This window comes from Trachemys scripta, chromosome 8, assembly GCF_013100865.1.
Source record: "Trachemys scripta elegans isolate TJP31775 chromosome 8, CAS_Tse_1.0, whole genome shotgun sequence".
NCBI lineage: Eukaryota > Metazoa > Chordata > Testudines > Emydidae > Trachemys > Trachemys scripta.
Genome location: NC_048305.1, coordinates 945,476 through 972,824, shown reverse-complemented (window position 1 = coordinate 972,824; position 27,349 = coordinate 945,476). Strand labels below are relative to the sequence as shown.

The 27,349-nt window shown below is 46.6% G+C and overlaps 1 protein-coding gene across 3 annotated transcripts in view; it reads left to right on the top strand.

The window, feature by feature from the left end:
- The first annotated feature begins 2,417 nt into the window (after nt 1-2,417).
- Nucleotides 2,418-27,349, top strand: part of NSD1 (nuclear receptor binding SET domain protein 1) — a 74,595-nt gene continuing 49,663 nt past the window's right edge. The window contains exons 1-3 of one of the 3 annotated variants that reach the window (XM_034778163.1): nt 2,418-2,547; nt 13,714-13,886; nt 16,162-17,977. In XM_034778163.1, the coding sequence (XP_034634054.1) occupies nt 2,541-2,547; nt 13,714-13,886; nt 16,162-17,977 (1,996 nt within the window). In that variant the 5' untranslated portion in view covers nt 2,418-2,540. Of the gene's footprint in view, nt 2,548-13,713; nt 13,887-16,161; nt 18,746-27,349 lie in introns of all 3 variants that reach the window. The other 2 variants (XM_034778162.1, XM_034778164.1) reach the window with 2 other exon arrangements.

Here is a 27,349-nt window from a genome sequence, read left to right as displayed (position 1 = left end):
ACTCAGTTTCCCATTTGTAAAGTGGAAAGTTCTTTGAAATCTGCTTCTGAAAAGCACTGTGTGAAAGCCAGGTACTTAGGCTCCTGTGGTAGGTAATATCCTGCAAATCTGGGTGAGAACTGAAACTGTCTCAATGACTACTAACTCCTGCCAACAGACATTTCTTTGTTTAACAAAACCTAAGAAATTAAATGGCCAAAACACTGATAGAGTTAAGGCTGCCCGGTGTGAGCTCGTGCCCTTCTAGAATATCGAGTTCACCAGATCTCAGACTTCTAAAACCTGGACATACAGACTTCAGGTAAAAGTCCACACAACCTTAATTCTGCTCTCTTGGAGTGATGCCCCAACATGTCCATAACACCTGGACTCCCACTCTGCCTTGTCTCTGTAATGAACGGGCGCTACCTTCACTTGCCCTGTGCTCAAACACTGTGCCTGCTCCCCCCACCGAATTATCACACGTGTCACTTTTAATAACCGTTTTTGCACCTTTTATGGTCCCTTCACACAGCAGACCAGCTAAACCTATACTTTCCCCTACCCATCGTTAAATCTGGACTGCTCTCCTATCCCACTTCACTACTGACAGTACCCATGGCAAGAGTGCCCCGGTGCCCTGCTGCTGACACAATCCATGCAATTTGATTGACATGATGCAGACTGGAACCTCAAGGTACAGATCCACCTCCTTCTTTGATTCAGATCTAGATCTCCTCATATCACAATCACAGCTCTTCCAAGCTACTCCAACATATTCCTCCACCATTCAGTACAGCTGTCTTTAACAGACTGAGTGTAGTTGGAGAGCATGCAAGTAATTCCCAGTGGCTGTTGTGAGCTCGGGGATGGGGGGAAGGCAGGGGTTGAGTTAAGGTTGCACGGGCTTTTACCGTAACTCTATTTCCTGGTTTTCAGGCGTTTGAGTTTTGCTGAACTCAGTGTTCCAGAAGGGCACAGGATACCACAGGGCTACCTTAGCTCAGTATTAATGCAAGTGTTCTGCTATTTCATTTGATCAAAGACTGAACAGACAGGCAAGCAAGTCGTCATCCCCAGTGTTCTAATGGGCAGGGCGCGAATTAATATTAGTCTGTTTTCCCCACCTGAGTCCATCCGTCTCCTTCGTCCAGGCTGTTCACCAGTAAGGCCCCCTTGACCTGGGACCCTCTTCTAGAGTCAGGCTCCTGCCATCTCCTAGGGAAGGGTTCTTTCTCTGGACTCAGGGCCCTGCAGAGGTCAAACTGCTGCAGCTCTTCTCTGGAGCGGTACGTAGTTCCTCAGCGATTTGGACTTCTTGCTGCTGCCTGGTAAGGTCCTTTTGCTGGGACCAGGCCTCCCTAGGGCTTTGCCCCTCGTAGCACTTTTGGATCCTGCTCCCTTCAGGAGCCTCTTTCCTAGGTCCCCTTTTCTGGTGCGCTCTCTAACACAGCTCCCCTGAGAAGCCCCTTTCCTCAGGACCTGCCTTTGTGTGTTCTGGGGTCCCCCTGCCTGAGCTCTCAGAACCTTTCTAAGGCCTGGGTGTTCCTTACTTACCTGCTACCAAGCCACATTGGTAATTAATAACTGGCAGGTGGATCTGGGTTGGCTCATTTTCCTTAGTGGAGCTTGTCCCAAGTAGGCTGGTCTCTGACTCCCCTGAAATAGCCTGCCCGCCCATGTGTAGACTTCTGCTACCATGTGGATTTGGGCATTCCATTTCCTAACAAGTAACAGAAATTCAGGTGTGGCGCCTGTCTTACTGCCTCTCCCTGTGAGCCATGTCTCAGCCAGTTGCACTCGCGTTTTATAGTTTGGTTCCTTTCATAAAGGCGACAGACTGACCATGCAGACTTGCCTGCTCTCTCACTCTCTCTTGTGGGGTTTTTGGGAGCAGCAGTGGCTCTGCGTGCATAAACCAAACTGCAGGAGAAATGGTAAAGATGTCATGACCATACGTGCGTTCAGTGTAAAGTGTTTTATCAGCAAACTCCATTTCCTGCATTTATCTGAGAAGCAGACTAGTATTAGCTTGTATGTGCCAAGCACTTTTCCTTTACTAATAGTGGCAGATACTGTGCATCCGTTGTTCTGATCACCACCTTCCAGACAGAAATATCTCAAGATATTCTGCTTCCTTGTCTGTGAACTAGGACATCTGACTGAGCTGGATAGTAATCAGTGTTGGCTGTGAGCTGAAACCTTTTACTGCTGAACGGTGTGATGTCTGGCTACAGTGGATTGGGAAGGAGTGGGTGGGAGGAAATGGTTGGTGTCCCGTGAAAGATGTCGGAGCAAGAAATATTAGCTTTTTTTAAAAATAGAACTGCCACCACTGGTGATTGTCCGATGATGTTCCAACGAGATGTGAGACTCTCCTCAAAGGTGTCTGTCGCTTACTTGATTCCTCGTGTTCTGATTTCTGTCCAAAGAATCGAGCCAAGAAGAAACCTGCTCCAGTGAAGTATGAAGTTGGAGATCTAGTCTGGGCTAAGTTCAACAGACGACCGTGGTGGCCCTGCACAATCTGTCATGATCCAGTGCTCGACTGTCACTCAAAAATGAAAGGTACTGTACCCACTTGTACGACACAGTTAAGGACACTGAGTGCCACAGTTGCTGCAGTGTTCTTTGTTACTAATAAGCATTTGGGCAACCCTTTAACCGCAGGGCAGGGCATAGAGGTTAAAAAAGATGGCCCCTGCCATGAGAACCCCACAGTGTAGATTAGACAACTACTGATCTGAAGATAGCAAAGAAAGTATAGGGATGGGGAGATGAAGGTTAACACACATGAGAGTGGTGGGGGTCAGATAGCGGTTGGATCTTGTAGGTTGTGTCGTTTTAAAATGAACATTGATGTAGGACGAAGTGGGGAGTCGATTGTACCACTGACCTCCATTCTTGTGCTAAGCAAGAAATGCACGTTCTGAGGAGTAGAGCAGTGGTGCCTGGCGCAGACCAAGAGGGATGGCATTGCAGGCCTAGGGAGCAGCATGAAAAGGGGCACAAAGGACAAGGTGGGAGGAGAGAGGGTGGAGTAAGATGAGAGGGTTGGGCAGAGTGCCAGGAAGAACTGCGGGAGTTAGGAGTGGGATGGGGCCAGGCACAGCTGTACAGACCCTGACAAGTGAGGGTGAGGAATTTGAACTATACGTGGAAAGAAACAGGGAGGCAGTGAATGGACTCGAGGAAATTGGTGGTGGGAAGAGGAACAGAGCAGTGGGACAGGGAGATTGTTTTAGCGGCTGGATGTGAGGGAGAGGCCTACGGAGCAGTAGATAAGTATTCCTGGTACAAAGGATTGGGAGAAAGATGAGAAGCGTAGTTTTTGCCTCGTTTAGTATAAGGAAGTGAAGGGACATCTGTGGGGAATTATCCAAGAGGCCTCGTGAGAGCTGGAGATTGTGTGGTAGATCTGAGGGACGTTGGACCCCAGGGGTAATGGACCAGGGGAGCAGAGAAGGGGTGAGTGTGGAGGAGGAGAATGAAGGGGACCAAGGACAGATCCCTGGGGCACATGCACTGGGGGAAGGAAACAGGAAGAGGATTCTCCTTGGGTAATGGTCAGAAAGAGGAGAGGGCCAGGAAAGGACAGAGTCCTGTGAGCTCAAGACAGAGGGAGTATCAAGGTGAGTGGTCAGTGGTGACAGAGTTAGCAAAGAGGCCAGGTGAACAGAGAAGAGACCCTTTGATTTGGAAACCTTGCACTTCACTCAGATGTATTTAAGCTGCTGTCCATGTAAAGTTAGCTACAGCAGGGGACTATTTTATTCCAGCATATCATGAATGGGGGGACCTGTATATTTCTGAGTATTTCTTTCTCCTTGTTTTCCTTCCAGCCTCTCTCTCTCCACATTCCCTTGGTAACTAAACATCTTTGAAATGTCAGTCCGTCTGGGGTAGTGCTCTATACGCAGGACAGGCTGCTGTTTTTCATGTTGCTTTTGCAACTTTTGTGGTCCTCACCAGTCTGAAAGGCTAGACGCTGAGAGCATGCAGTGTTAGTGACTATCAGCTCAGACTGTTAAAATCTCCATCTGAAACTCAAAAAGGAGTCCTACAAAAAATGGAAACTAGGTCAAATGACAAAGGATGCATATAAACAAATAACAGAAGTATGTAGGGACATATTACAAAAGCCAAGGCACAAAACAAGATCAAACTAGCTAGAGACATAAAGGGTAACAAGAAAACATTTTAGAAATACATTAGAAGCAAGAGGAAGACCAAGGACCGAGTAGACCCCTTACTCAATAAGGGGTGGGGGAGATGGACAATAACAGAAAATGTGGAAATGGCAGAAGTGCTAAATGGTCTTTTTTTTGTTTTGGTTTTCACCAAAAAGGTTAGTAGTGATTGGACGCCTAACATAGTGAATGATGTAGAACCAGAGGCTAAAATAGGGAAAGAACACATTAAAGATTACTTAAACAAGTTAGATGTCTTCCAGTCCCCAGGGCCTGATGAAATGCATCCTAGAATACTCAAGGAGCTGACTGAGGAGATATCTGAGCCATTAGCAGTTATCTTTGAAAAGTCATGGAAGACAGGAGAGATTCCAGAGGACTGGAAAAGGGCAAATCTAGTGTCAATCTATAAAAAGGGAAATAAGGACAATCCGTGGAATTACAGACCAGTCATCTTAACTTCATTACCTGGAAAGATAATGGAACAAATAATCAAACAATCAATTTGCAAATACCTAGAATATACTAAGGTGCTAAGTAATAGTCAACATGGATTTGTCAAGAACAAATCATCCCAAACCAACCTAATAGCTTTCTTTGACAGGGTAACAAGTCTTGTGGATAGGGGGAAGGGGTAGATGTGGTATATCTTGACTTTAGTAGGGCTTTTGATACTGTCTTGCATGACCTTCTCATAAACAAACTAGGGAAATACAACCTAGATGATGAGTGCAAAACTGGATGGAAAGATGTTTCCAGAGAGTAGTTATCAGTGGTTCACAATCAAACTGGAGGGCATAACGAGTGAGGTCCCCCAGGGATCAGTTCAGAGTCCAGTTCTGTTCAATATCTTCATCAGAGTGCCAGGTAATGGCATAGAGAGTACACTGATAAAGTTTGCGGACGATACCAAGCTGGGAGGGGTTGCAAGTGCTTTGGAGGACAGGATTAAAATTCAAATGATCTGGATAAACTGGAGAGATGGTCTGAAGTAAATAGGATGAAATTCAATAAGGACAAATGCAAAGTCCTCCACTTAGGAAGGAACAATCAGTTGCACACATACAAAATGGGCAACTACTGCGTAGGAAGGAGTACTGCAGAAAGGGATCTGGGGGTCGTAGTGGATCACAACCTAAATATGTGTGAAAAGTATAACACTGTTGCAAAAAAAGCGAAAATCATTCTGGGGTGCATTAGCTGGAGTGTTGTAAGCAAGACATGAGAAGTAATTCTTCTGCTCTACTCCACGCTGATTGGGCCTCAACTGGAGTATTGTGTCCAGTTCTGGATGCCACATTTCAGGAAAGATGTGGACAAATTGGAGAGAGTCCAGAGAAGAGCAACAAAAATGATTAAAAGTCTAGAAAACATGATCTACAAGGAAAGATTGAAAAAATGCGGTTTGTTTAGTCTTGAGAAGACTGAGAGGGGACATAACAGTTTTCAAGTACATAAAAGTTTGTTACAAGAGAAGGGAGGTAAATTGTTCTCCTTAACCTCTTGAGGATAGGACAAGAAGCAATGGGCTTAAATTGCAGCAAGGGAGGTTTAGGTTGGTGATTAGGAAAAACTTTCTAAGTGTCAGGGTGGTTAAGCACTGGAATAAATTGCCCAGGGAGGTTGTGGAATCTCCATCACTGGAGATATTTAAGAGCAGGTTGGACAAACACCTGTCAGGGATGGTATAGATAATTCTTAGTCCTGCCAGGAGTGCAGGGGACTGGACTAGATGACCTCTCACGGTCCCTTCCAGTCCTATGATTCTGTGATACATAATTCTATAGACAGCATATTACATTCCCCCCAGGTTCAGCAGCTTCACCACATTCTCATTTTCTGTCTCTCGAACTCCCTTTCCCTCCCCTAAATCCCTTCACCCTAGTGTTGGATAATATCTGAACATACAGTTTAAATATGAAGCAATTTAAGCAGCTCAGGGCCCTGAGGGACTGAGTACAGGCTCTTGAGACTAGAGTGGCTGAAGGGGAGGAGACAGAGAGGAACATAGACGAGACTTTCTGGGACACTGTAGTGCAGTTGCATCTCCAGGTTGACAACCTCTGTGCTGTTGAGGAGGATGAAAGTTTCAGGGAAGAACATAAAACTGGATCAGAAGGAAACAATCCCATAGCTGGGACCTTTCTTCAGGTATTGTCTCACACTCAGGATACCCCTCCAGGGGAGGGAACCCCTGTAATTAGGAAGAGACAGTTAACAGTAATGGGGGATTCGATCATTAGAAATATAGCTAGTTGGGTTTGTGATGACTGGGAGAACCATCTGGTGAATTACCTGCCAGGTGTGAAGGTTGCGGATCTCTCGAGACATCTAGACGGACTTATGTGCAGTGCTGGGGAGGAGCCAGTGGTCGTGGTACAGGTAGGTACCAGTGACCTAGGGAAAGCTAGAAGAGAGGCTGCTAGGTAAGAGGAGGGGTTTAGGGTTATTAGGAACTGGGGAACCCTTTGGGAAAGGAGGAGCCTATCCAGGAGAAATGGGCTCAGCCTGAACCAAATTGCTGCATGTGACATTGAAAAGGTGGTAGAGGAGTTTTGAAACTAATGGCTGTGAGAAGCTGACAGGTACGGAGGAGCACATGGTTCGGACAGAGACATCCCTTAGGGGAGGATCTCTTCACAGGGATTCTCTGTCCTAGTAAAGGGGAGAGGATAGAAGTTGATAAATTGCAGGTAGGAACTGAAAAGAAACAGTCAAATGAAAGAGTTCCGTTCAGTTACCTCACGTGAAGGCCTACAGCTAAAGAGTGACAAATTTTAGAAGTGCTTGTATACAACTGCTAAAAGTGTAAATAGTGAGCTGGGTGCACTCGAGTGCTTGGTATTAAATGAGGCTATTGATATAGTCGGCATCACAGAAATTGGTGGAATGATGATAATCAGTGGGGCACGGTGACACCAGGGTAGGAACTAGATAGGAATGACAGAGCGGATTGCACTGGTGGGGGACATGACACTGTATGTGAAAGAAAGCGTCGAGTCAAATATAGTACAAATCTTAAATGAATCAAACTGTACCATAGAATCTCTCGGGATAGAAATTCTGTGCTTGAATAATAGGAGTATAGCAGTATGGATGTACTACCGATCGCCTGACCAGGGTGGTGCTGGTGATTGTGAAATGCCCTGGGAGAGTAGAGAGACTATAAAAATAGAAAACTCAATGATGATGATAATAATAGGGGATTTCAACTATCTCCATATTGGCTGGGTACATGTCACCTCTGCACAGGATGCAGAGATAGCATTTCTAGACACTATTAATGACTGTTTCTTGAAGCTGTAGTCCTGGATCTCACAAAAAGGGAGGCAGTTTTTGATTTAGTTCGCGCATTGGCCTGCTAAACCCAGGGTTGGGAGTTCAATCCTTGAGGGGACCACTTAGGGATCTGGGGCAAAAATCTGTCTGGGGATTGGTCCTGTTTTGAGCAGGGGGTTGGACTAGATGACCTCCTGAAGTCCCTTCCACCCCTGATATTCTGTGATTCTATGTGGAGCACAGGATATGGTAATAGTGACCATAATATAATTAAATTTAACATCCTTGTAGGGGGGAAATACCAAAGAAGCCCACCACAGTAGCATTTAACTTTAAGAAAGAGAGCTACACAAAAATGAGGAAGCTAGTTAAATGGAAATTAAAAGGAACAGTCACAAGAGTGAAATGCCTGCCAGCTGCATGGGAACTTTTTATAAAACCATAACAGAGGCTCAAACTAAATATATATTCCAAATTAAAAAAAAAAAATTGTTAGAGGACCAAAAAAATGCCACCATGGCTAAACAGAATAAAAGAGATGGTTAGAGGCAAAAAAGGCGTCATTTTAAAATTGGAAGTCAGGTCCTACTGAGGAAAATGGAAAGGAGCATAAACTCTGGCAAGTCAATGTACAAATACAATTAGCCAGGCTAAAAAAGAATTTGAAGAGCAACTAGCAAAAGACTCAAAAACTAACAGCAAAATTTATTTAAGTCCATCAGAAACAGAAAGCCTGGTGAAAAAGTAGTGGGGCCACTGGACAAACAAAGTGCTAAAGGGGCACTCCGGGAAGACCCAAGGCCATTGTGGAGAAGCTAAATGAATTCTTTGGCTCAGTCTTCGCGGCAAAGGATGTGAGGGAGATTCTCACAGCTGAGCCATTCTTTTTAGGCGACAGATCTAAGGAGCTGTCTCAGATTGAGGTATCAATAAAGGAGGTTTTGGAACAAATTGATAAATTAAATAGTAATAAGTCCCCAGGACCACATGGTATCACCCAAGTATTCTGAAGGAATTCAGATATGAAATTGCAGAACTACTAACTGTGGTATGTAACCTATCATTTAAATCAGCTTCTCTATCAGGTCACTAGAGGATAGCTAACATGACGCCAATATTTTAAAAAGGCTACAGAGGCAATCCTGGGAATTACAGGCTCGTAAGCCTAACTTTTGTACCAGGCAAATTAATTGAAACTATAGTAAAGAACAGAATTATCAGACACAGAGATGAACACAGTATGTTGGGGAAGCGTCAACAGGGCTTTTTGTAAAGGGAAATCATACCTCACCAATCTATTAGAATTCTTTGAGGGCGTCAACAAGGGGGATCCAATGGATACAGAGTACTTGGACTTTCAGAAAGCCTTTGACAAGGTCCCTCACCAAAGACTCTTAAGCAAAATAATCAGTCATGGGGTAGGAGGGAAGGTCCTCTCATGGATCAGTAACTGGTTGAAAGATAAGAAACAAAGGGTAGAAATAAATGGTCAGTTTTCAGAATGGGGACACGTGGAACATGGGGTTGCATCCCTTGTTATCCTGGCTCATAGCCATGGAGGAACCTGTTATCCATGAATTTATGGATATGTTGAACAGTATAGGTCCCCCAGGGATCGGTACTGAAACCTGTACTGTTCAACATATTCATAAATCATCTGAAACATGGGGTAAACAGAGACATGACAAAGTTTGCAGACGATACAAAATTACTGAAGATAGTTAAGTCCAAAGCTGACTGGGAAGAGTTACAAAGGGATCTCACAAAACGTGATGACTGGGCAATGAAATTCCGTGTTGATAAATACAAAAATACTGCCATGAGGGCAGGGGACTGGACTTGATGACCTCTTGAGGTCCCTTCCAGTCGTATGATTCTATGAAAGTAATGAACATTGGAATGCATCCCATCTATACATGGGGTTGAAGAAAGAGATCTTGGAGTCGTGGATAGTTCTCTGAAAACATCTGCTCAGTGTGCAGCGGCAGTCAAAAAAACGAAAAGAATGTTAGGACCCATTAGGAAAGAGAGATAAGAAGACAATAAATAAAATAATGCCACTTTATAAATCCATGGTATACCCACACCTTGAATACTGTGTGAGTTCTCTTTGCCCCAACTCAAAAATATATTGTAAAATTGGAAATAATATAAAGAAGGGCAACAAAAATGATTAGGGGGATGGAACAGCTTCCACATGAGGAGAGATTAAAAAGACTGGGACTGTTCAACTTGGAAAACAGATGATTAATGGGGGAGATGATAGAGGTCTATAAATCATGAACCACTTGGAGAAAGTGACTAAGGAAGTGTCACTTGCCCCTTGCGATAACGCAAGACCCTGGGGTCGCCCAATGAATTGAGTAGGCCACAGGTTTGAGGGAAACAGAAGGAAGTACTTCTTCATACAATGCGCAGTCAGCCTGTGGAACTCATGGCCAGGAGATGTTGTGAAGGCCAAAAGCATAAATGGGCTCCAAAAAGAATTCGATAAGTTCATGGAGGATAGGTTTATCAATCGCTATTAGCCAGGGTGCTCAGGGTGTCCCGAAGCCTCTGACTTCCTGATGCTGGGAGTGGATGACGGGATGGATCGCTCGATGATTGCCAATTCTGTTCATTCCCTCTGGGTGTCTGGCACTGGCCACTGTTGGAAGACAGGATACTGGGCTGGATGGACCATTGGTCTGACCCAGTGTGGCCATTATGTTCTTTTTTAAATGTCCAAACTCCTGCTATTGTGACACCTCCTGAGAGCATGTAATGGGCGTTTTCCTTATTGGCTGGATCTAGTGTGAATGGTTGTCTGACAATCCTCTTACAGCTGTGTGCCATTATTTCTAAAATGGGAATTTGAAATGGAGGTAACATGCTGGTTAAGAGGGTCCAACTGATGTGCTTGTCCTAGATAATCTCAGAGCACAGCCCTCCCCACACATGCTGCTCCTGCTCAGATCAGAACAGGTGTGGGAGCAATCTCTCTCCCTGATTTCTTTGTTTGTTTTTGTTTTGTCCCCAATTGTGCTCTCCCGTCTCCTCCCCTAATTAACAGGTCATGACGTGAGGTACCAACTGAACCTTAGATCTTTGGTGCTATTGGGCAAATGGAATTTCCAGCATTCTCCACCTACTTCTGAAATGTACAAGTTCTCCCACCCGGCTGCTGCTCCCGGTGCTTGTTGTTATGGAAACAAACACTGGGTTGTTCAAACCCATCCCTTACCCAGAGAGCTTGTCTCCTGTCACGCTGTGATTTGTTTAAAGCCATTTCCCTCTGCTCAGTGAGACTGGCTGGTCCAGGGATTGGGAATAGGATACGTGCAGTCTTTTGCCTCTGTCTTTGGCCTGACACTAGCTCAGGTCAGTATTTGCCAGAAGTCTTTATGCTGTACCATGCTCCGAGTGCTGTACTGTGTCCTATCGGGTAAGTGAGTGGGTGGTCTCAGTCTAATCCCTGATGCCCATATCTCTAGAACACCGTTGGGGCTGGCACTACTGTTGGCAATCTCAGCAGAGAAGCCAAGCACTGCCCTGCCCTGTCACCGTTAGAGGTGGTCCCTGCAGAACAGGGTGGGGCAGCGTGGGGAAGAAGCCTGTAATGTTTGTTCTCTTGTCCTCAGTCCAGGACCTTTCACAAGCACTCAGCATTTCCTTTCAGCATGCCGTGTAGCCCAGTGTTACAATGCCTCTCATTCCTTCACCATGCTGAGCTCATTGAATGCCCTTATCAAGAAAACACCTTTTAAATAGTCACATGCTTCCAGATCCGTGCTTGTAATAGAGTCCTGCCTTTGCCTTGCACTCCCAGTGCCCCCAGAGCATGCAGGTGTCTAGTATAACTGCGCAGCGTCTCAGCTATTGCCTGCGGGCTCCGAGTAAGGACTAGCTGGAACACCTTTATAGTCTGCTCCTTAGATTCCTACACCTGCTGCCACCAACGTTCTGAGTCCAGGATAGATGTTCAGGGTCAGGCAATGATCTGCTGAACAAGCTGGAAATTAAGGGCTAGGACAGGGGTGGGCAAACTTTTTGGCCCAAGGGCCACATCTGGGTATGGAAATTGTATGGTGGGCCATGAATGCTCATGAAATTGGGGCTTGGGGAGTGGGATGGGGTGAGGGCTCCAGCTGGGGGTGCGGTCTCTGAGATGGGGCCAGAAATGAGTTCAGGGTGCAGGAGGGGGCTCTGGGCTGGGGCAGGGGGTTGGGGTGAAGGCTTCTGCTGGGGGTGAAGGCTCTGGTGTGCAGGAGGGTGGGACCAAGGGGTTCGGAGAGCGGGAGGGGGATCAGGGCTGGGGCAGAGAGTCAGGAGTGCTGGCCAATGGGAGCTGCGGGGGCGGCACTTGGGGAGGGGGAACGATGCGGAGCCCCCAGGCTGCCCCTACACGTAGGATGCGGAGGGGGGACGTGCTGCTGCTTCCACGAGCCATGCAGCGCCAGGGTACATGTGGAGCGGGGCTGGATGCGGCCCCTGGGCCGTAGTTTGCCCACCCCGGCCTAGGATGATGTTTGAGGGCTTCCTCTCCCAAATTCCAGCACAGAGACAGAAGGGCTCATCTCTCAGGGGGGGTTAGGAGATGGAGGTAATATATGAATGACTCAGAAGTATCTAGTTTCTACGTATCTCCATCCCACCTGCCTGCAGTTTTCACAACCATCTAGAGCAGGGTTTCTCAAACTGGGGCCCACAAAGGTACACCAGGGGGTCTGCAGGCCCCACTGAACAAGTCCTGCCCCTCCCTCCCTCAACTCCTCCCCCTCGCTCCCAGCGCCTCCTGCACATCGGGGAACAGCGACCAATGGGAGCTGCGGGGGCGGTGCCTGTGGGCACAAGGGCAGCACGTGGAACCTCCCTGGCTGCCCATGTGCCATAGAGCTGGACATGGCCGCTTCTGAAAGTAGCGTGGAGCCAGGGCGCAGGTAGGGAGCCTGCCTTAGCTCCGCTGTGCCAGTGACTGGGAGCTGCCTACGATAAGCGCTGCCTGGTCGAAGCCTGCACCCTGAACCTCCTGCCAGACCCTGCACCTAACCCCCTACCCTAGGTCGGAACCCCCTCCCGCACCCAAACTCCCTCCCAGACCCCACACCCCAACCCCCTGCCCCAGGTCAGAATCCCTTCCCAGACCCCGCACTCAACCCCCTGCCCCAGGTTGGAACCCCCTCCTGCACCCAAACTCCCTCCCAGACCCTGCACCCCTACCCCAGGTCAGAACCCCCTCCCAGACCCTGCACCCCAACCCCCACCCCAGGTCGGAACCCCCTTCCGCACTCCAACCCCTCCCACACCTCGCACTCAACCCCCTGCCCCAGGTCGGAACTCCTCCCGCACCCAAACTCCCTCCCAGACCTAGGGTGACCAGATGTCCTGATTTTATAGGGACAGTCCCGATTTGTGGGTCTTTCTTATATAGGCTCCTATTACCCCCCCACCAGCTGCCCCGATTTTTCACACTTGCTGTCTGGTCACCCTACCCAGACCTCACACCCCAATCTCCTACCCCAGCCCTGAGCCCCCTCCCACATTCCAAACTCCTCGGCCCAAGCCCGGAGCCGCCTCCTGCACCCAAACCCTTCATCCCTGGCCTCACCCCAGAGCCTGTGCCCCCAGCTGTAGCTAGCACCCCCTCCCGCATCTCAAACCCCTGCACCAGCCCTGAGCCCACTTCTGTGCTCCAAACCCCTTGGTCCCAGCCTGGAGCCTTGAGGAAGGGGTGGGGCCAGGATGTTTGGTATTTGTGCAATTAGAAAGTTGGCAACCCTAGCGGGGCCTGGGGCTGAGCAGGGGGCTTGGGAGTCCGTGAACATTTTAAAATCAAAATGGGGGGTCCTTGGGTTGCTAAAGTTTGAGAACCGCTGATCTAGAGGACTAGACAGTTTGATCGTTAAGGGGATTAAAATGAAGTACGTTGCACTTTACATTCATTTCCGGTCACAGAGGGAGATGATTGACTAGTTTTCACCCAACTCCAAGTCTTTGCTCCCGTGAGGAAGAGTCCCCGAAGCCTGACTATCAACTATTTAACAGCAAACTCTGCTCCAAGATGCAAAATATCAACCAAAAGCAAGGAAAACTAAGACAAAAGCATGCCCACCAACCCTCTGACTAGGCGTTCTCCTAGCTGGCATTTGTTTAGGATTTTAGGAAGATGTTAGGAGAATGTGTGGAGAATCTACTAATAAACCTGCTGTCACTTTCTGTGCTTTCTTTCCCACGCTAGTATACTGTTTTAAGCAAGACAATAATCCTGTTTAATTTCTTTAAATAGTTTCCAATCGGAGACCATATCGAGAGTACTACGTAGATGCCTTAGGAGACCCTTCTGAGAAAGCCTGGGTTGCAGGAAAAGCTATTGTACTTTTTGAAGGCAGATATCAGTTTGAAGAGCTACCTGTCCTTCGGAGAAGAGGGAAGCAAAAAGAAAAAGGCTACAAGCACAAGGTAAAGCTTCTGTTCTTGATAGCTTGGTTTGTTCACTCTTTTCTGAGATTAAAAAGTAGCTTGCGTTTGCACAGTCGAATTGTTCTTGTATGTCTGGAAACGCACCCTAAAAATATTTTTGTGGAGTGATAATTGTGAGGGCACAGCTGGTAAATGGATTTGCAAAATTCCTGTGATAATCAGAGGTTTTTAAGCCACAAGGAGTTTCCAGACTTGCTCTTATTTAAGGGCATGGTCTGTAGTTTGTAAGTTACCATAGAGAGTATTCGGAGAGGTGGAGAAGTTGTCACAGTTTGACATACTCACTATCTATCTGTTTTATTCAATAGTACAGTTCTATTGATGTGAAATATCAGTTATGATCATTAAAAGTGTGCATTTGGAAGTAACTTGCTTTGCTCTCCAGTGACCTCTCCTGGCTGACTCGGGGACAGACCATGCTTCCATTCTGTATTAGACCACTACATAAAATACAATAACCGTGTTTTGAACCCTGCTTCTGTAATAGGTTGTATAAGCATTTAGAGTTCTTCCTGATTTGACTTAGTGCCTCACCGATCATACTTTGGGAGGGAGTTGCACAGTCAAGCACATCATCTGCTCGTGAAGCAGCCTCTATTTCAAAGGTACAACCCTAGAGCAGACATGCCTTTGTACAACATAATATAATACAAGCTTCCTGCCCTGCAACCTTATAAAGATGACTGAAGAAATTCACCAGTTCAGCATTATTAAAGTGAAGGAATACAGAAGGCCACTGGATGGTTGCAAGTGAGCAGCCAGAGGGAAGCAGTTGTATCTTATACTGATGGTTTAACTGCTGACAGTAGTGGCTGCTTTGTTAGTGGGACAGGTGTAATTGTCTCAGTGTAAGTGATTGGGTGATTGTAGTAAAAAGCACCAGAGGATTCACTACTCTTACGCTTTCCTTTCTCCTCGTTCCTTTTGTGTGGGGGATATTCCTCACCTCTTCATTCAGCATTTGCAGTTCTCGCCCTTTGTTCCCAGCCTCGTGTCTGTTAGCTCTGTGCCCAAGACGCAGGAGGTCCCTGGCTTGAGTCCAGTTCTGTGAATTGCTGGGGTGTAGTGCTGGCATGGCTGCACCTTTGTAAACCAAACACATTGCCTACTTGATATTCTGGGTTTGTATCAGCAAGGGGGTTGCCCGCCAGGGTCTCCCGCAAAGCTGCAAAGGATCTGGCTGCTTTGTGCCACTGGGTTACTTGCCATTCTTTAGTCAGCTGAGATTCTGTAGATCACCCTTTAAAAGAAAAGTGGTGGGAATTCAGACTGCTCCCGTGACCTGGGGTTCATTTTGGTTCAGGAGTAGTAATGAAAAACCTACAGTTTGTCGTTGCTCAGCTAAGAGCAACAAACCCTGATTGAAAGCCAGGCTTCTTTAAAACGACTGATGTTCAGTCAGCACCTACAGGATGCGCCTGTCCAATGCCCTGGGCACCTTTTTTTGTGTTAAGGGTACAAAACTCAATATGGATCCTGGGAGCCTTCTAAGCAGAAAACAGGGTTAGGCACATCCCTGTGGAAGTGGCGGGTTTGTACGTGGGGTGGCAGAGAAGGGGGATGCTGTGGGGAGAACAAGTTGAGATGCAGTGTGAAATAAATGGAAGCAAGAAGGGTCAGGACAGAGCAAACCAGCGCGTTCTTTATGGCATGTTTTAGAGAGATGCATGCTGAGGCCCCTCTGATGGCCCAGTGGTTGGTGCTCTGCCCTGCCATGCAGGGGGCCCGTGTTGGATTCTCCTTCCTGTTGGCTGCTGTGCAGGTTGCTGCATTAGATGCATGCTGGGAGGCCAGTGCTGTCAGGCACCCCTTTTGTCAGTAGTGACAGGTTGGGGGGGAATTGCACCCCTCTCTCCTTTGCTGGAAGAAGGATGTTGGACATGATTCAGGCTTGAGAGTGTTGGTGCCACATTAGAGAACACTGTAGGGCTGCTATTGGAGAAGCTTCGCTAGCACTAGGAAAGTACACAGGACATTAATGTCCTAGTATTCTGATCCAAACAGTTCTGCAGTTGGGAGTTCCTGGGGGATTTCAGTTGGGTTCAGTTGGAGTCCTGTGCATTTGTGCTCCATGGATGTGCTGTCCAGGAGCCATGTTAGCCAGGAGGTGCTGGACTCCTGTCCTGGAGACTGCTGCTGCATTTTGCATACACTAGAGCAGGGTGGTGTCATCTCTTACGTGTTGTTTCACTTTATGATTCTGCTAAATGTTTATTGGATGGTAACCTCACTCTGTTTCCTCTCAAACATTCAGGTTCCTCAGAGGTTTATGGCGAAATGGGAAGTCAGTGTTGGACATGCGGAAGAATTCCTTCTCAAGGGGACTGAGGATCAAAAGTGTGGTCAGAATCCCAGCAAGCTGAACAGTGAGGATGTGCTGTTGGAATCCTGCACTAATGGCCCTGTAATGGAACTGGACAGGCAGCTGAACGGCTGTTTTAAATCACTGGCGTTTGACTCCAAACACTTAGCCAGGGAGAAGGGAAGGTCATGCACTAAATCACAAGCGAAAAAGAGCTCAGACAGCAGGAAAAGGACTAGAGTAAAAAAGAGCAGCACCAGACTGGAAGCATCTAGGAGAGAAATTGGAGGAAAGGCACCAGAGAACATAATTAGAAACAGGGTTGCTGGGGACCTGCCGGATAAACATGCATCACATGAACTTTGCCGGATAGCAAACAGCCTAACAGCATCCAATGGTGCCGTGGAAAACTACTTGCTCTCTTCTTTTGGAGAAAGACGTTTTGAAAAGACAACCTTGAAACAGGAGTATCAGGCTCCTCATGGTGACTCCCTACGGGACACACTGAAAGTGGATTTGCTTTCTAGCAGCTCTACAGAGAAAGAGAAAAGCCCCGTAGGCATTCTTTGCAGTTCCAAATTACAGGTACACTATTCTACAGCTGACACTTCTATTGAGAAAAAGCAAACGGAGTCCGATTCGCTGACTTCCTTCTCAGATGATGGGACTAGTGATTTAGATACCGGGGACCAAAGTTCTGAGGCAGCCTGCAGTGCCCTGGAGATTAGTGACTCTGCAGATAAAGAAGAAAAGGAATTCTTTCCAGGGATGAGGGGAAGCAGTAAATGTTCCATGTTCCATCTCTCACAGAACAGCAACAGAAGAGCTAGGAAAAGGTCATCTAGAGATCACAGAACTCCAGCAGGCCCTATAGGTGGCAGAAGTGATGCTGAATCTGTGGATGGGGAGCTCCAAGGAGCAGTCTCGGACACTGAGATGCCTGTTATTGCTCTGGAGTGTACTTCAGCTATGAGAAATGACCATCTTTCCCTTGCAGATAAGCACCCTACACCCCAGAATGTTTGCCGGGAGAGCTCCCACACTGGGATTACAAATCAACTGAATCTACACCTGAAAAACATCAAAGTGCCCCGGCTCATAAGTATAAGAAGCAAACACAAGGAGAGTGCTGCTGGGACAGAACCCCCTCTGCTAGAAGAGGAATGTGGTGTGAATTGCTGCTCTTCTGACACCAAAGGTTTCACTGGTCCACCTGCCAAGAGCGGGAAAGTTGATAGTCAGGAACCATTAAATAATGTGCATGAGAGAGCCAGGGATTCTGCTGAAATAGAGACCGCCGTGGTGAAGCATGTCCTCTCAGAGCTGAAGGAACTGTCCTTTAGGTCCCTTGGTGATGAAGCTAGTGACTATGGGGCACCTAAGACCACAGCACCCTTACTCTTCTCTTCTGCCTCTGGGCAGAGTCGTTTGCCCATTGAGCCAGACTACAAATTCAGCACCTTGCTAATGATGTTGAAAGATATGCATGATAGTAAGACAAAAGAGCAGCAGCTGATGTCAGCTCAGAATATGGTCCCGTATCGAAATGCTGGCATGAGCAGCTCCTCTGGAAGTAATTCTGCAAGTGGCTTGAAGGCTTTGGGTACAAAAGGACCCACTTATAAATTAGAAAAAAATGGGGATTGCATTCTGGAAGCAACAGGTCAGAACCCTAGTGCGAGTGACTCCTCTTTTTCGTGCAGCACTACAGCCAAGATAACTGGGCGGAGTACTAACAAAAGGGAGCCCACAGATCCTGCTCTTTCTGGTACGAATGGCACAAACTGCATCTCAAGACACAACTGTTCACAATCTAAGCAGTCATCCAAGCTAGTAGATAATGCAACATCAGTCAGAAAGGATTTAAAGCTAGAAGGGCTGAGCAAGCCTCTAAATCAGGTCTCCAGTAATATAGCGGAGAAAGCATCCCTCCCACGCAGGGTTAGGCAGGGATTGGTTCCTAGTCTTGTTTATAATGAAATAGAAGAAACTGCAAGGAAAGAGTCTCTTGAGTTAATGGAGCACTCCACTGATGAAGACTCTGCATGTTCATCTGATGACAATTTAGATCATATCAGGAAGAGGACTGAAACTGATAAAAATACTGAGAGTTGCACTTCTGCTGAAAATGGTGAGGGCCTAGAGTTGGATTCAGAAGTGAATAGCGAAAGCTCCCTGGGGGATGAGTCTAATGATGTAAACCATGTAGCACCCAAGAAGCGATGGCAGCGTTTTAACCAAAGCAGTGCTAGAACCAGTCGGCACGTCCATAGATCTAGGGACGAAGAGAGCTCCAGGGGCGCCTTTGGGGGCCTGAATTCTAGTGACTTTTCACTAAAGGGAAAGGAGTGCCTGGAGCACAGGCCTCCCACCCTTTCCCCGGGGCTTGAGGGAGACCTGACAGACCAGGACTGGGAGAATCACTTAGACTTAGTTGTGAAAAGTTTGAATGTATGTGATAAGCCAAACAATGATGTGATGCATTCAGAATCAGAGCTTTGCCGTTTTGCTTCCCAGTCTGAGTTCTCTTCACAAGGTAAGGAGTTCGATTTACACCTAAGAGAGAGAGAGAGTGTGTGTGTGTGGAGGGGGGGGGGCCATGCATGTGTGCATTCTGTAATCCTGTACTTTAAAAATGTAAAGCATCATGTTATTGACTGGTCTAAACGGAACGTTGAGGGCAGCTAGCTGCACGCAGGGTCTGATGTCGTGTTCTTAGACATCTCCCAATAAAGTGTGGAGTAGAGAGGAGGTGGTTTGATTACATGATGATTTATTTGACATATTGGTCTAAAAGCTGAAATATATTGTGGGGAGAGATTATCTTCTCCATAGTGAAGGGAGAAGTGAGTGTCTCTTATAAGCTGGTTTTCACCTCCACCCTCTCCCTGAAAGGTTACAACTTGCTCTTACACTGAGTAAGTCGGTTCCAGAAAGTCTGGAGGAAAACAGGTTCTGCTCTTTGAACAGTTTGTTTTTGGCTCATTTTCTCTCACACAGTTGAGCCTAGTGACCACATTTGCTTTGTTCTGTTGGTCTCAAGAAGGGCTGATGCCCCGACTGTGTTTTAGGGTGGGAGTTAATTAACTATTACAAGAGTTTAATTAAAAGCTTGTGGAGTTCCTAACCCATGGGCTATTTTGGAATGGATGTTGCTGTGTTGACATTCATATTGTCCGTGAGGCAAGGAGCAGGAAGGAGAGAACCACATGGGAGGCAGGGGCTGAATTAGATCTGGAAGAGAGGGTAGATGGACGCTTCAGCTCAGGTGAGGTGGTCTGGGAAGCAGGAGGGAGGTATCTGCAGAGGGATGGAATGTAGAGGAGCTCATGAGGTCTGCAGGGGCTCCCATCATTCAATAGTTCTGAAAAGTTTGACAACACTGAGGAAATTCAGTGGAGTTGCTCAGATGTAGCTGAGGTAGAGTTTTGTCTGCAGACTCAGATTTCCATTGGTGATGCATGAACCAGAAAGAACCCAGCTTGGCTTTCAGATCCCAGAGTGAGCTGTAAGGCATTGGATTTGGTACCATATGACATTTTGATTAAAGAACTAGAAAAATATAAAATGAACGTATAGTGCATGTTAAATGACTTAAAAGCTGGCTAACTGATAGGTCTCAAAATGTAATTGTAATGGGGAATTATCAGTGAATGGGTGTGTTTCTAGCGGCATCCAGTTCTTGTCCCTACGCTATTTAACATTTGTATTAATGACCTGGAAGGAAACAAAATCATCACCAATAAAGTTTGCAGATGACACACAAATTGGGGGCGTGGAAAATAATGAAGAGGACAGGTCACTAGATCTCTTGGTAAGCTGGGTGCAGGCAAACAATAGACATTTTAATATGGTTAGAAATGTGTATCTAGGAGCAAAGAATGTAGATCATTCTTACATATGGGGGACTCTCTCCTGGGAAGCAGTGAATGACAAGGATCTAGGGGCCATGGTGGATAAATAGCTGAACATGAGCTCCCAGTGCGACACTGTGGCCAAAAGGGCTAATGCGATCCTGGGATGCATAAACGGGAATCTCGAATAGGAGTGTAGAGGTTATTTTATTTTCGTATTTGGAACTGGTGAGACCACTGTTTTACTACTGTGTCTAGTACTGGTGTCAAGAAGGATGTTGATAAATTGGAGAGGGTTCAGAGGAGAGCCACAAGAATGAGTAAACAATTAGAAGACATACCTTATAGTGACAGACTCAAGGAGCTCAATTTATTGATCTTAACAAAGAGAAGGTTAAGGGATGAGTTGTTTACAGTCTAGAAGTATCGACATAGGGAACAGGAATTTAATAATGGGCTCTTCAGTCTAGCAGAGAGAGGGATAACATGATCCAGTGGCTGGAAGCTGAAGCTAGACAAATTCAGACTGGAAATAGGGGCAAATTTTTGACTATGAGCGTAATCCCCCATTGGAACAATTTCCCAAGGGTTATGGTGGATTCTCCATCATTAGCACTTTTAAATCAAGCCTGGATGTTTTTTCTAGGAATTATTTTGGGAAAGTTCTCTGGTCTCTGTTCTACTGGAGGTCCACACAATTGTGCCTTCTGGCCTTGGAATCTATGGGTCTTGCAGTTTTGGCCATTAGGAAAGCAGCATTGATCGCAGCAAATTTAATAGAGAGTCCTTGAGACACAATGAGCATGGAACCTCCAAGAGGCCAATTTTACATAGTCCCTTCTCAGAGCAAAAGAGAGCTTTACGGTAGCCTGGATGGGGAGCTCTGGTCTGGTTAGTGTGTGGAGTGGACAGCCGAATGCTTAGATCAAAGGGAATGGTAACTACAACTTTAACAAGGGATAGCATCTCCAGTGCTAATGCAGAGACAAGGGCAGAGGAACCCCTGTGGTTTTGTTGTGTTTATCACCTACAGTTCAGTACAATACTAGATTTTTAATTCCTGTATGTAAAGATTTTACAGTACCTTCTGTTTCAAGCCTGATTCAGTTTTCCTTTTCTATTTTTCTATATGTGTATTTAGCCCATTTCTAGCGTTAGCCTCTAAATAAAATGTCTGTTTTCTCCCCCACCTTGTGCAGACAGCTTTATTTGAAATAAGAGTAGTAATAAACCAGGGGACTGAGGGGGCAAATAGGGTCCAACACAACTGTCTTCATCATCCAGAGAGCAACTGTAAATTAAAACACCTTCAAATAAAGGTTATTTGGTGGCAATGAAAATAAAATCTTAATTATTTTGTCCTCCCTTGAAACGACCTGATCCACCAATCTGCGTTGTGGGGCAGAAGTCCGATCCAGCAGCCAGTGTTACAAAACCACCATCAATTATTATAACCGCAAGAATTCTAGAATTTGAGTTTACTTTCCACTAATTTTGCCGTGTGTTTACTGTTCATGTCAGTTTACTCTTCCACTTGCCCTTTTTATATTAGTCGTTATTTCCTGATTCCCATCTGTGCGTGCCACGGCACAAAACAGACAGGCAGCTGCTGCCCCACTGGGCATCTGTAGATAGGCACAACAGGTGTATAATACACTGGTGACCCTGTGATGGTCCCGTCTCAAAATGGTGACATCTTAAGTAATTCATTGAATCCTCTGTTTGTTGTTGCATAGTTTCTGAGCACCCAGCAGTGTGTTGGTGTTTCACAAAAACAAAGGTGTAATCCCCACCCCAAGGCGGTGCCATGTAAATTATCAATGACACAGGAAACAGTCACAAACCGGCAAAGGGAGAGACATGAGTGCGAAGGCCTCGAGGTTGCTTGAGGGGCATCCATGTCCTGATGATTGGGTGATCCTTTCATAACGTGAACCCCTCATATTGTTAAGGTGAAATGGTAGGAGGGACTGGAACAAAGTGAGGGTGGGGGCTCGGTAAAGAGGCTGGAGGGCCCTTGCAGATAACTAGGGCTTTGTGTCAGTCCTGGAGGGTGCGGAAGTCATGGATTCCATGATTTTCCACGACCTCTGTGACTTCTGCAGAGGCCAGTGTGGCTGACTCCAGGGCCGCCCAAGTAGCTGTCCCCAGGACCTGCCATTGCTGGAGCAGCTCTGCAGCTAGCCGCTTGGGCGGCCCCAGGGCCAGCCACACCAGCCTCTGCTCTGGGCAGCTGGCACCAGTACTGCCGAGCAGCGGCTCCGGGATGTATGGAGCAGCCGCTGCTGGTGGTCCCCAAGGTGGCTGGAGCAGCTGATGTTCCAGTGGCCCACGGCAGCTGGTGCCACTGACAGTCCCCCACCCCCCCGGTTTAGTCAGGGGTATTTATAGTATAAGTCATGGACGGGTCACGGGGCTGTGAATTTTTGTTTATTGCCCGTGACCGGCCCATGACTTTTACTAAAAATACCCTTGACTAAATCGTAGCCTTAAAGATAGCGCATGGAGGTGTTCATGAGCAAGGGAGGCAGAAAGGATGGCGGGCGGGGGAGGCCTCCATGGACATTGGCTGAGAGCTGCGTTGGGTAGGAGAACTCTAGCTGCAGGGACAGGTGTGTTGATGATAAGTTACAAATTAGAGCGATGTCCACAGTGAAGCCTAACCCCAGCCTAGCCTTTCCCCCACCGCTCACCTACCTGCCTGTAACCTCACCCCTGGGGAAATGCATAGGCTTTGCAGCATGCCCTGAAGGACATAGGTTCTGCCTCTCTCAGACCCAGGGGCCGAAGATTCGTTGTATATAGTGGAGCACAGAGAATGCTGTGAGATCACCCATGTAGTGTTGGTGCTCAGTAAACGTGTCATGTTGTGAACAATACACACATGGAAGCTATGCTGCCTTCCATGGTATTGGACAAAGGTTGGCTGTTAGGAAGGCTGAGAGAATGGTACGTGCTATGACCTTTCCCCAGTCCATAACCACGCAGGGGGTTGGCAAAGAATGGTTGGTGGCTTATGAACGAGACTAGTTTTCCTCATAGTAGCTGCGCTTTGAGAGAGTACCGCTAAACCTTGTCTGCAGCAGCCAGTGTAAGGCCTTCTCTACGCATAGAATCATAGAATATCAGGGTTGGAAGGGACCTCAGGAGGTCATCTAGTCCAACCCCCTGCTCAAAGCAGGACCAACACCAACTAAATCATCCCAGCCAGGGCTTTGTCAAGCTGGGCCTTAAAAACTCTAAGGAAGGAGATTCCACCACCTCCCTAGGTAACACATTCCAGTGCTTCACCACCCTCCTAGTGAAATAGTTTTTCCTAATATCCAACCTAGACCTCCCCCATTGCAACTTGAGACTGTTGCTCCTTGTTCTGTCATCTACCACCACTGAGAACAGTCGAGCTCCATCCTCTTTGGACCCCCCTTCAGGTAGTTGAAAGCAGCTATCAAATCCCCCCCTCATTCTTCTCTTCTGGAGACTAAACAATCCCAGTTCCCTCAGCCTCTCCTCAGAAGTCATGTGCTCCAGACCCCTAATCATTTTTGTTGCCCTCCGCTGGACTCTTAAATTTTTCCACATCCTTCTTGTAGTGTGGGGCCCAAAACTGGACACAGTACTCCAGATGAGGCCTCACCAATGTCGAATAGAGGCGAACGATCACGTCCCTCGATCTGCTGGCAGTGCCCCTACTTATACAGCCCAAAATGCCGTTAGCCTTCTTGGCAACAAGAGCACACTGTTGACTCATATCCAGCTTCTTGTCCACTGTGACCCCTAGGTCCTTTTCTGCAGAACTGCTACCTAGCCATTCGGTCCCTAGTCTGTAGTAGTGCATGGGATTCTTCCATTCTAAGTGCAGGACTCTGCACTTGTCCTTGTTGAACCTCATCAGGTTTCTTTTGGCCCAATCCTCTAATTTGTCTAGGTCCCTCTGTATCCGATCCTACCCTCTAGTGTATCTACCACGCCTCCTAGTTTAGTGTCATCTGCAAACTTGCTGAGAGTGCAGTCCACACCATCCTCCAGATCATTAATAAAGACATTAAACAAAACCGACCCTTGGGGCACTCCGCTCGAAACCGGCTGCCAACTAGACATGGAGCCATTGATCACTACCTGTTGAGCCCGACGATCTAGTCAGCTTTCTATCCACCTTACAGTCCATTCATCCAGCCCATACTTCTTTAACTTGCTGGCAAGAATACTGTGGGAGACCGTATCAAAAGCTTTGCTAAAGTCAAGGAATAACACATCCACTGCTTTCCCCTCATCCACAGAGCCACTTATCTCCTCATAGAAGGCAATTAGGTTAGTCAGGCATGACTTGCCCTTGGTGAATCCATGCTGACTGTTCCTGATCACTTTCCTCTCCTCTAAGTGTTTCATAATTGATTCCTTGAATGCTCCATGATTTTTCCAGGGACTGAGGTGAGGCCGACTGGCCTGTAGTTCTCCAGATCCTCCTCCTTCCCTTTTTTAAAGATGGGTACTACATTAGCCTTTTTCCAGTCATCCGGGACCTCCCCCGATCGCCATGAGTTTTCAAAGATAATGGCCAATGGCTCTGCAATCTCATCCGCCAACTCCTTTAGCACCCTCGGATGCAGCTCATCCGGCCCTATGGATTTGTGCACGTCCAGTTTTTCTAAATAGTCCCGAACCACTTCTTTCTCCACAGAGGGCTGGTCACCTTCTCCCCATACTGTGCTGCCCAGTGCAGCAGTCTGGGAGCTGATCTTGTTCGTGAAGACAGAGGCAAAAAAAGCATAGAGTACGTTTAGTTTTTTCCACATCCTCAGTAACTAGGTTGCCTCCCTCATTCAGTAAGGGGCCCACACTTTCCTTGACTTTCTTCTTGTTGCTAACATACCTGAAGCAACCCTTCTTGTTACTCTTAACATCTCTTGCTAGCTGCAACTCCAAGTGTGATTTGGCCTTCCTGATTTCACTCCTGCATGCCTGAGCAATATTTTTATACTCCTCCCTGGTCATTTGTCCAATCTTCCTCTTCTTGTAAGCTTCTTTTTTGCTTTTAAGATCAGCAAGGATTTCACTGTTTAGCCAAGCTGGTCGCCTGCCATATTTACTATTCTTTCAACACATCGGGATGGTTTGTTCCTGCAACCGCAATAAGGATTCTTTAAAATACAGCCAGCTCTCCTGGACCCCTTTGCCCCTCATGTTATTGTCCCAGGGGATCCTGCCCATCTGTTCCCTGAGGGAGTCAGTCTGCTTTTCTGAAGTCCAGCTTCACAGGCTTTACTGATACAGCCGTGCCAGCAGAGCCCTAGTGTAGATGCAGCGTATGCCAGCAGGTGTTTTTCTGTCAGCATAGTATAGTCAGCATAGTTTTTCTGTCACCACTTCCCCGAACAACCCAGGCAACCTTAGCTCTGCCCTTTTCCAGCAGTGCTGCAGTACGCCCTGTTCACACACCCCTTTTCGCTGACAACCACACAATTGCTGAAATGTACAAGCTTTTCACCTCCTTTTACAGCCCAGTCACACTCCCCCATGGGAGTCCATCCCACACTATTAAAGGGAAGAAAAAGGGTGGCCTGCGCCCCCTTACCTCTATGCACTGGAGCAGACACTAGCACAGGTGTGCAAAGGTGGGACTAGAAACATCAGTGGTGGGCTGTGTTAGGGGGCTTATTCCTTTACCCTCTCACTTCCCTGGTCCTTCTCGCATGAACAGAGAGCAAATAGATATTTAGGCCTGTTTGCAAAGGCCTATACTTTAAGAATTTAGGTGTATTTTTATTACTTAGCTAGTTATAGAGGTATAAAAGAAAGAATTAAAATTACTGTTTGCTCGTGTAAGGGCCTTTTTTTACTGAGACGGATTGAGGCCCTGTTCTTAGGCTAAGTAAGGCCTTTGGCTAAGCAGCCGAGGCAGCCGTAAGCTGAGAAGTGAACGGTCACATGGAAATAAGGTGCTATTGGGCTGTTAGGAATACAATTTTGTTCTGATATTTTTTATTACCTTTAGAGAAAGGGAAGAGCCTAGAAGATGTAAAAGGAAACTTAGTTTGATTGGATCCTGTCTGGCAAGAACTCACTTACCAATAGCTGGGATGTGAAATTTTTATTTTTGTATTGTTTTATTACTGTAGCTTTTACTTTTTTATTGTTTGTATAATTTTTGTGTGGTTCTGTGATTGTTTTTGTTTGCTGTATAATTAATTTTGTTGGGTGTAAACCAATTAAGGTGGTGGGATATAATTGGTTAAATAACTCAAACAGCTTAATGGGACCAAATGGGAGGGCCTAGATAATCTCCATCCAAGAATATGAAAGGAACTGGCACATGGAAATTGCAAGCCCAATAGCAAGGATTTTTCATGAATCTGTAAACTTTGGGGTCGTACGCCATGACTGGAAAATTGCTAATATAGTTCCTATTTTTAAGAAAGGGAAGAAAAGTGATCTGGAAAACTACAGGCCTGTTAGTTTGACCTCAAGTGAAAGAGAAAATAGTTAAGGACATAGCGGTAAACAGTAACTGGGATAAAATACAACATGGTTTTACAAAAGGTAGATTATGCCAGACCAATCTGATCTTTCTTTGAGAAGACAACTGATTTTTTTTAGGTCAAGGAAATGCAGTAGATTCAATCTACCTGGATTTCAATAAGGCATTTGATCAGTTCCACATGGGAAATTATTAGTTAAATTGGAGAAAATGGGGATTAATGTGAGAATTGAAAGGTGGATAAGGAACTGGTTAAAGGGGAGACTATAACGGGCATACGGAGAGGTGAACTGTCAGGCTGGAGGGAGGTTACTAGAGGAGCTCCTCAGGGATCAGTCTTGGGACCAATCTTATTTAATATTTTCATTAATGATGTTGGCACAAAAAGTGGGAGTGTGCTAATAAAATGGAGGATGACAGCCAGTTGGGAGGTATTGCCAGTACGGAGGAGGACTGGAATACCATACAAGAAGATCTGGACGACCTTGAAAACTGGAGTAATAGAAATGGGGATGATATTTAATAGTGCAAAGTGAAAGGCCATGCACTTAGGGACTAACAACAAGAATTTTTGCTATAAGATGGGGGCGTATCAGCTGGAAGCGACAGAGGAGGAGAAAGATCTGGATGTATTAGCTGATCACAGGAAGACTATGAGCTGCCAATATGATACGGCAGTGAAAAAGGCAAATGAAGTCCTAGGATGCATCAGGCGAGGTATTTAAAGTAGAGACAGGGATGTGTTAGTACCATTGTACAAGGCACTGGTGAGACCTCATAAGAAAGATGAATTCAAACGGGAACAGGTGCA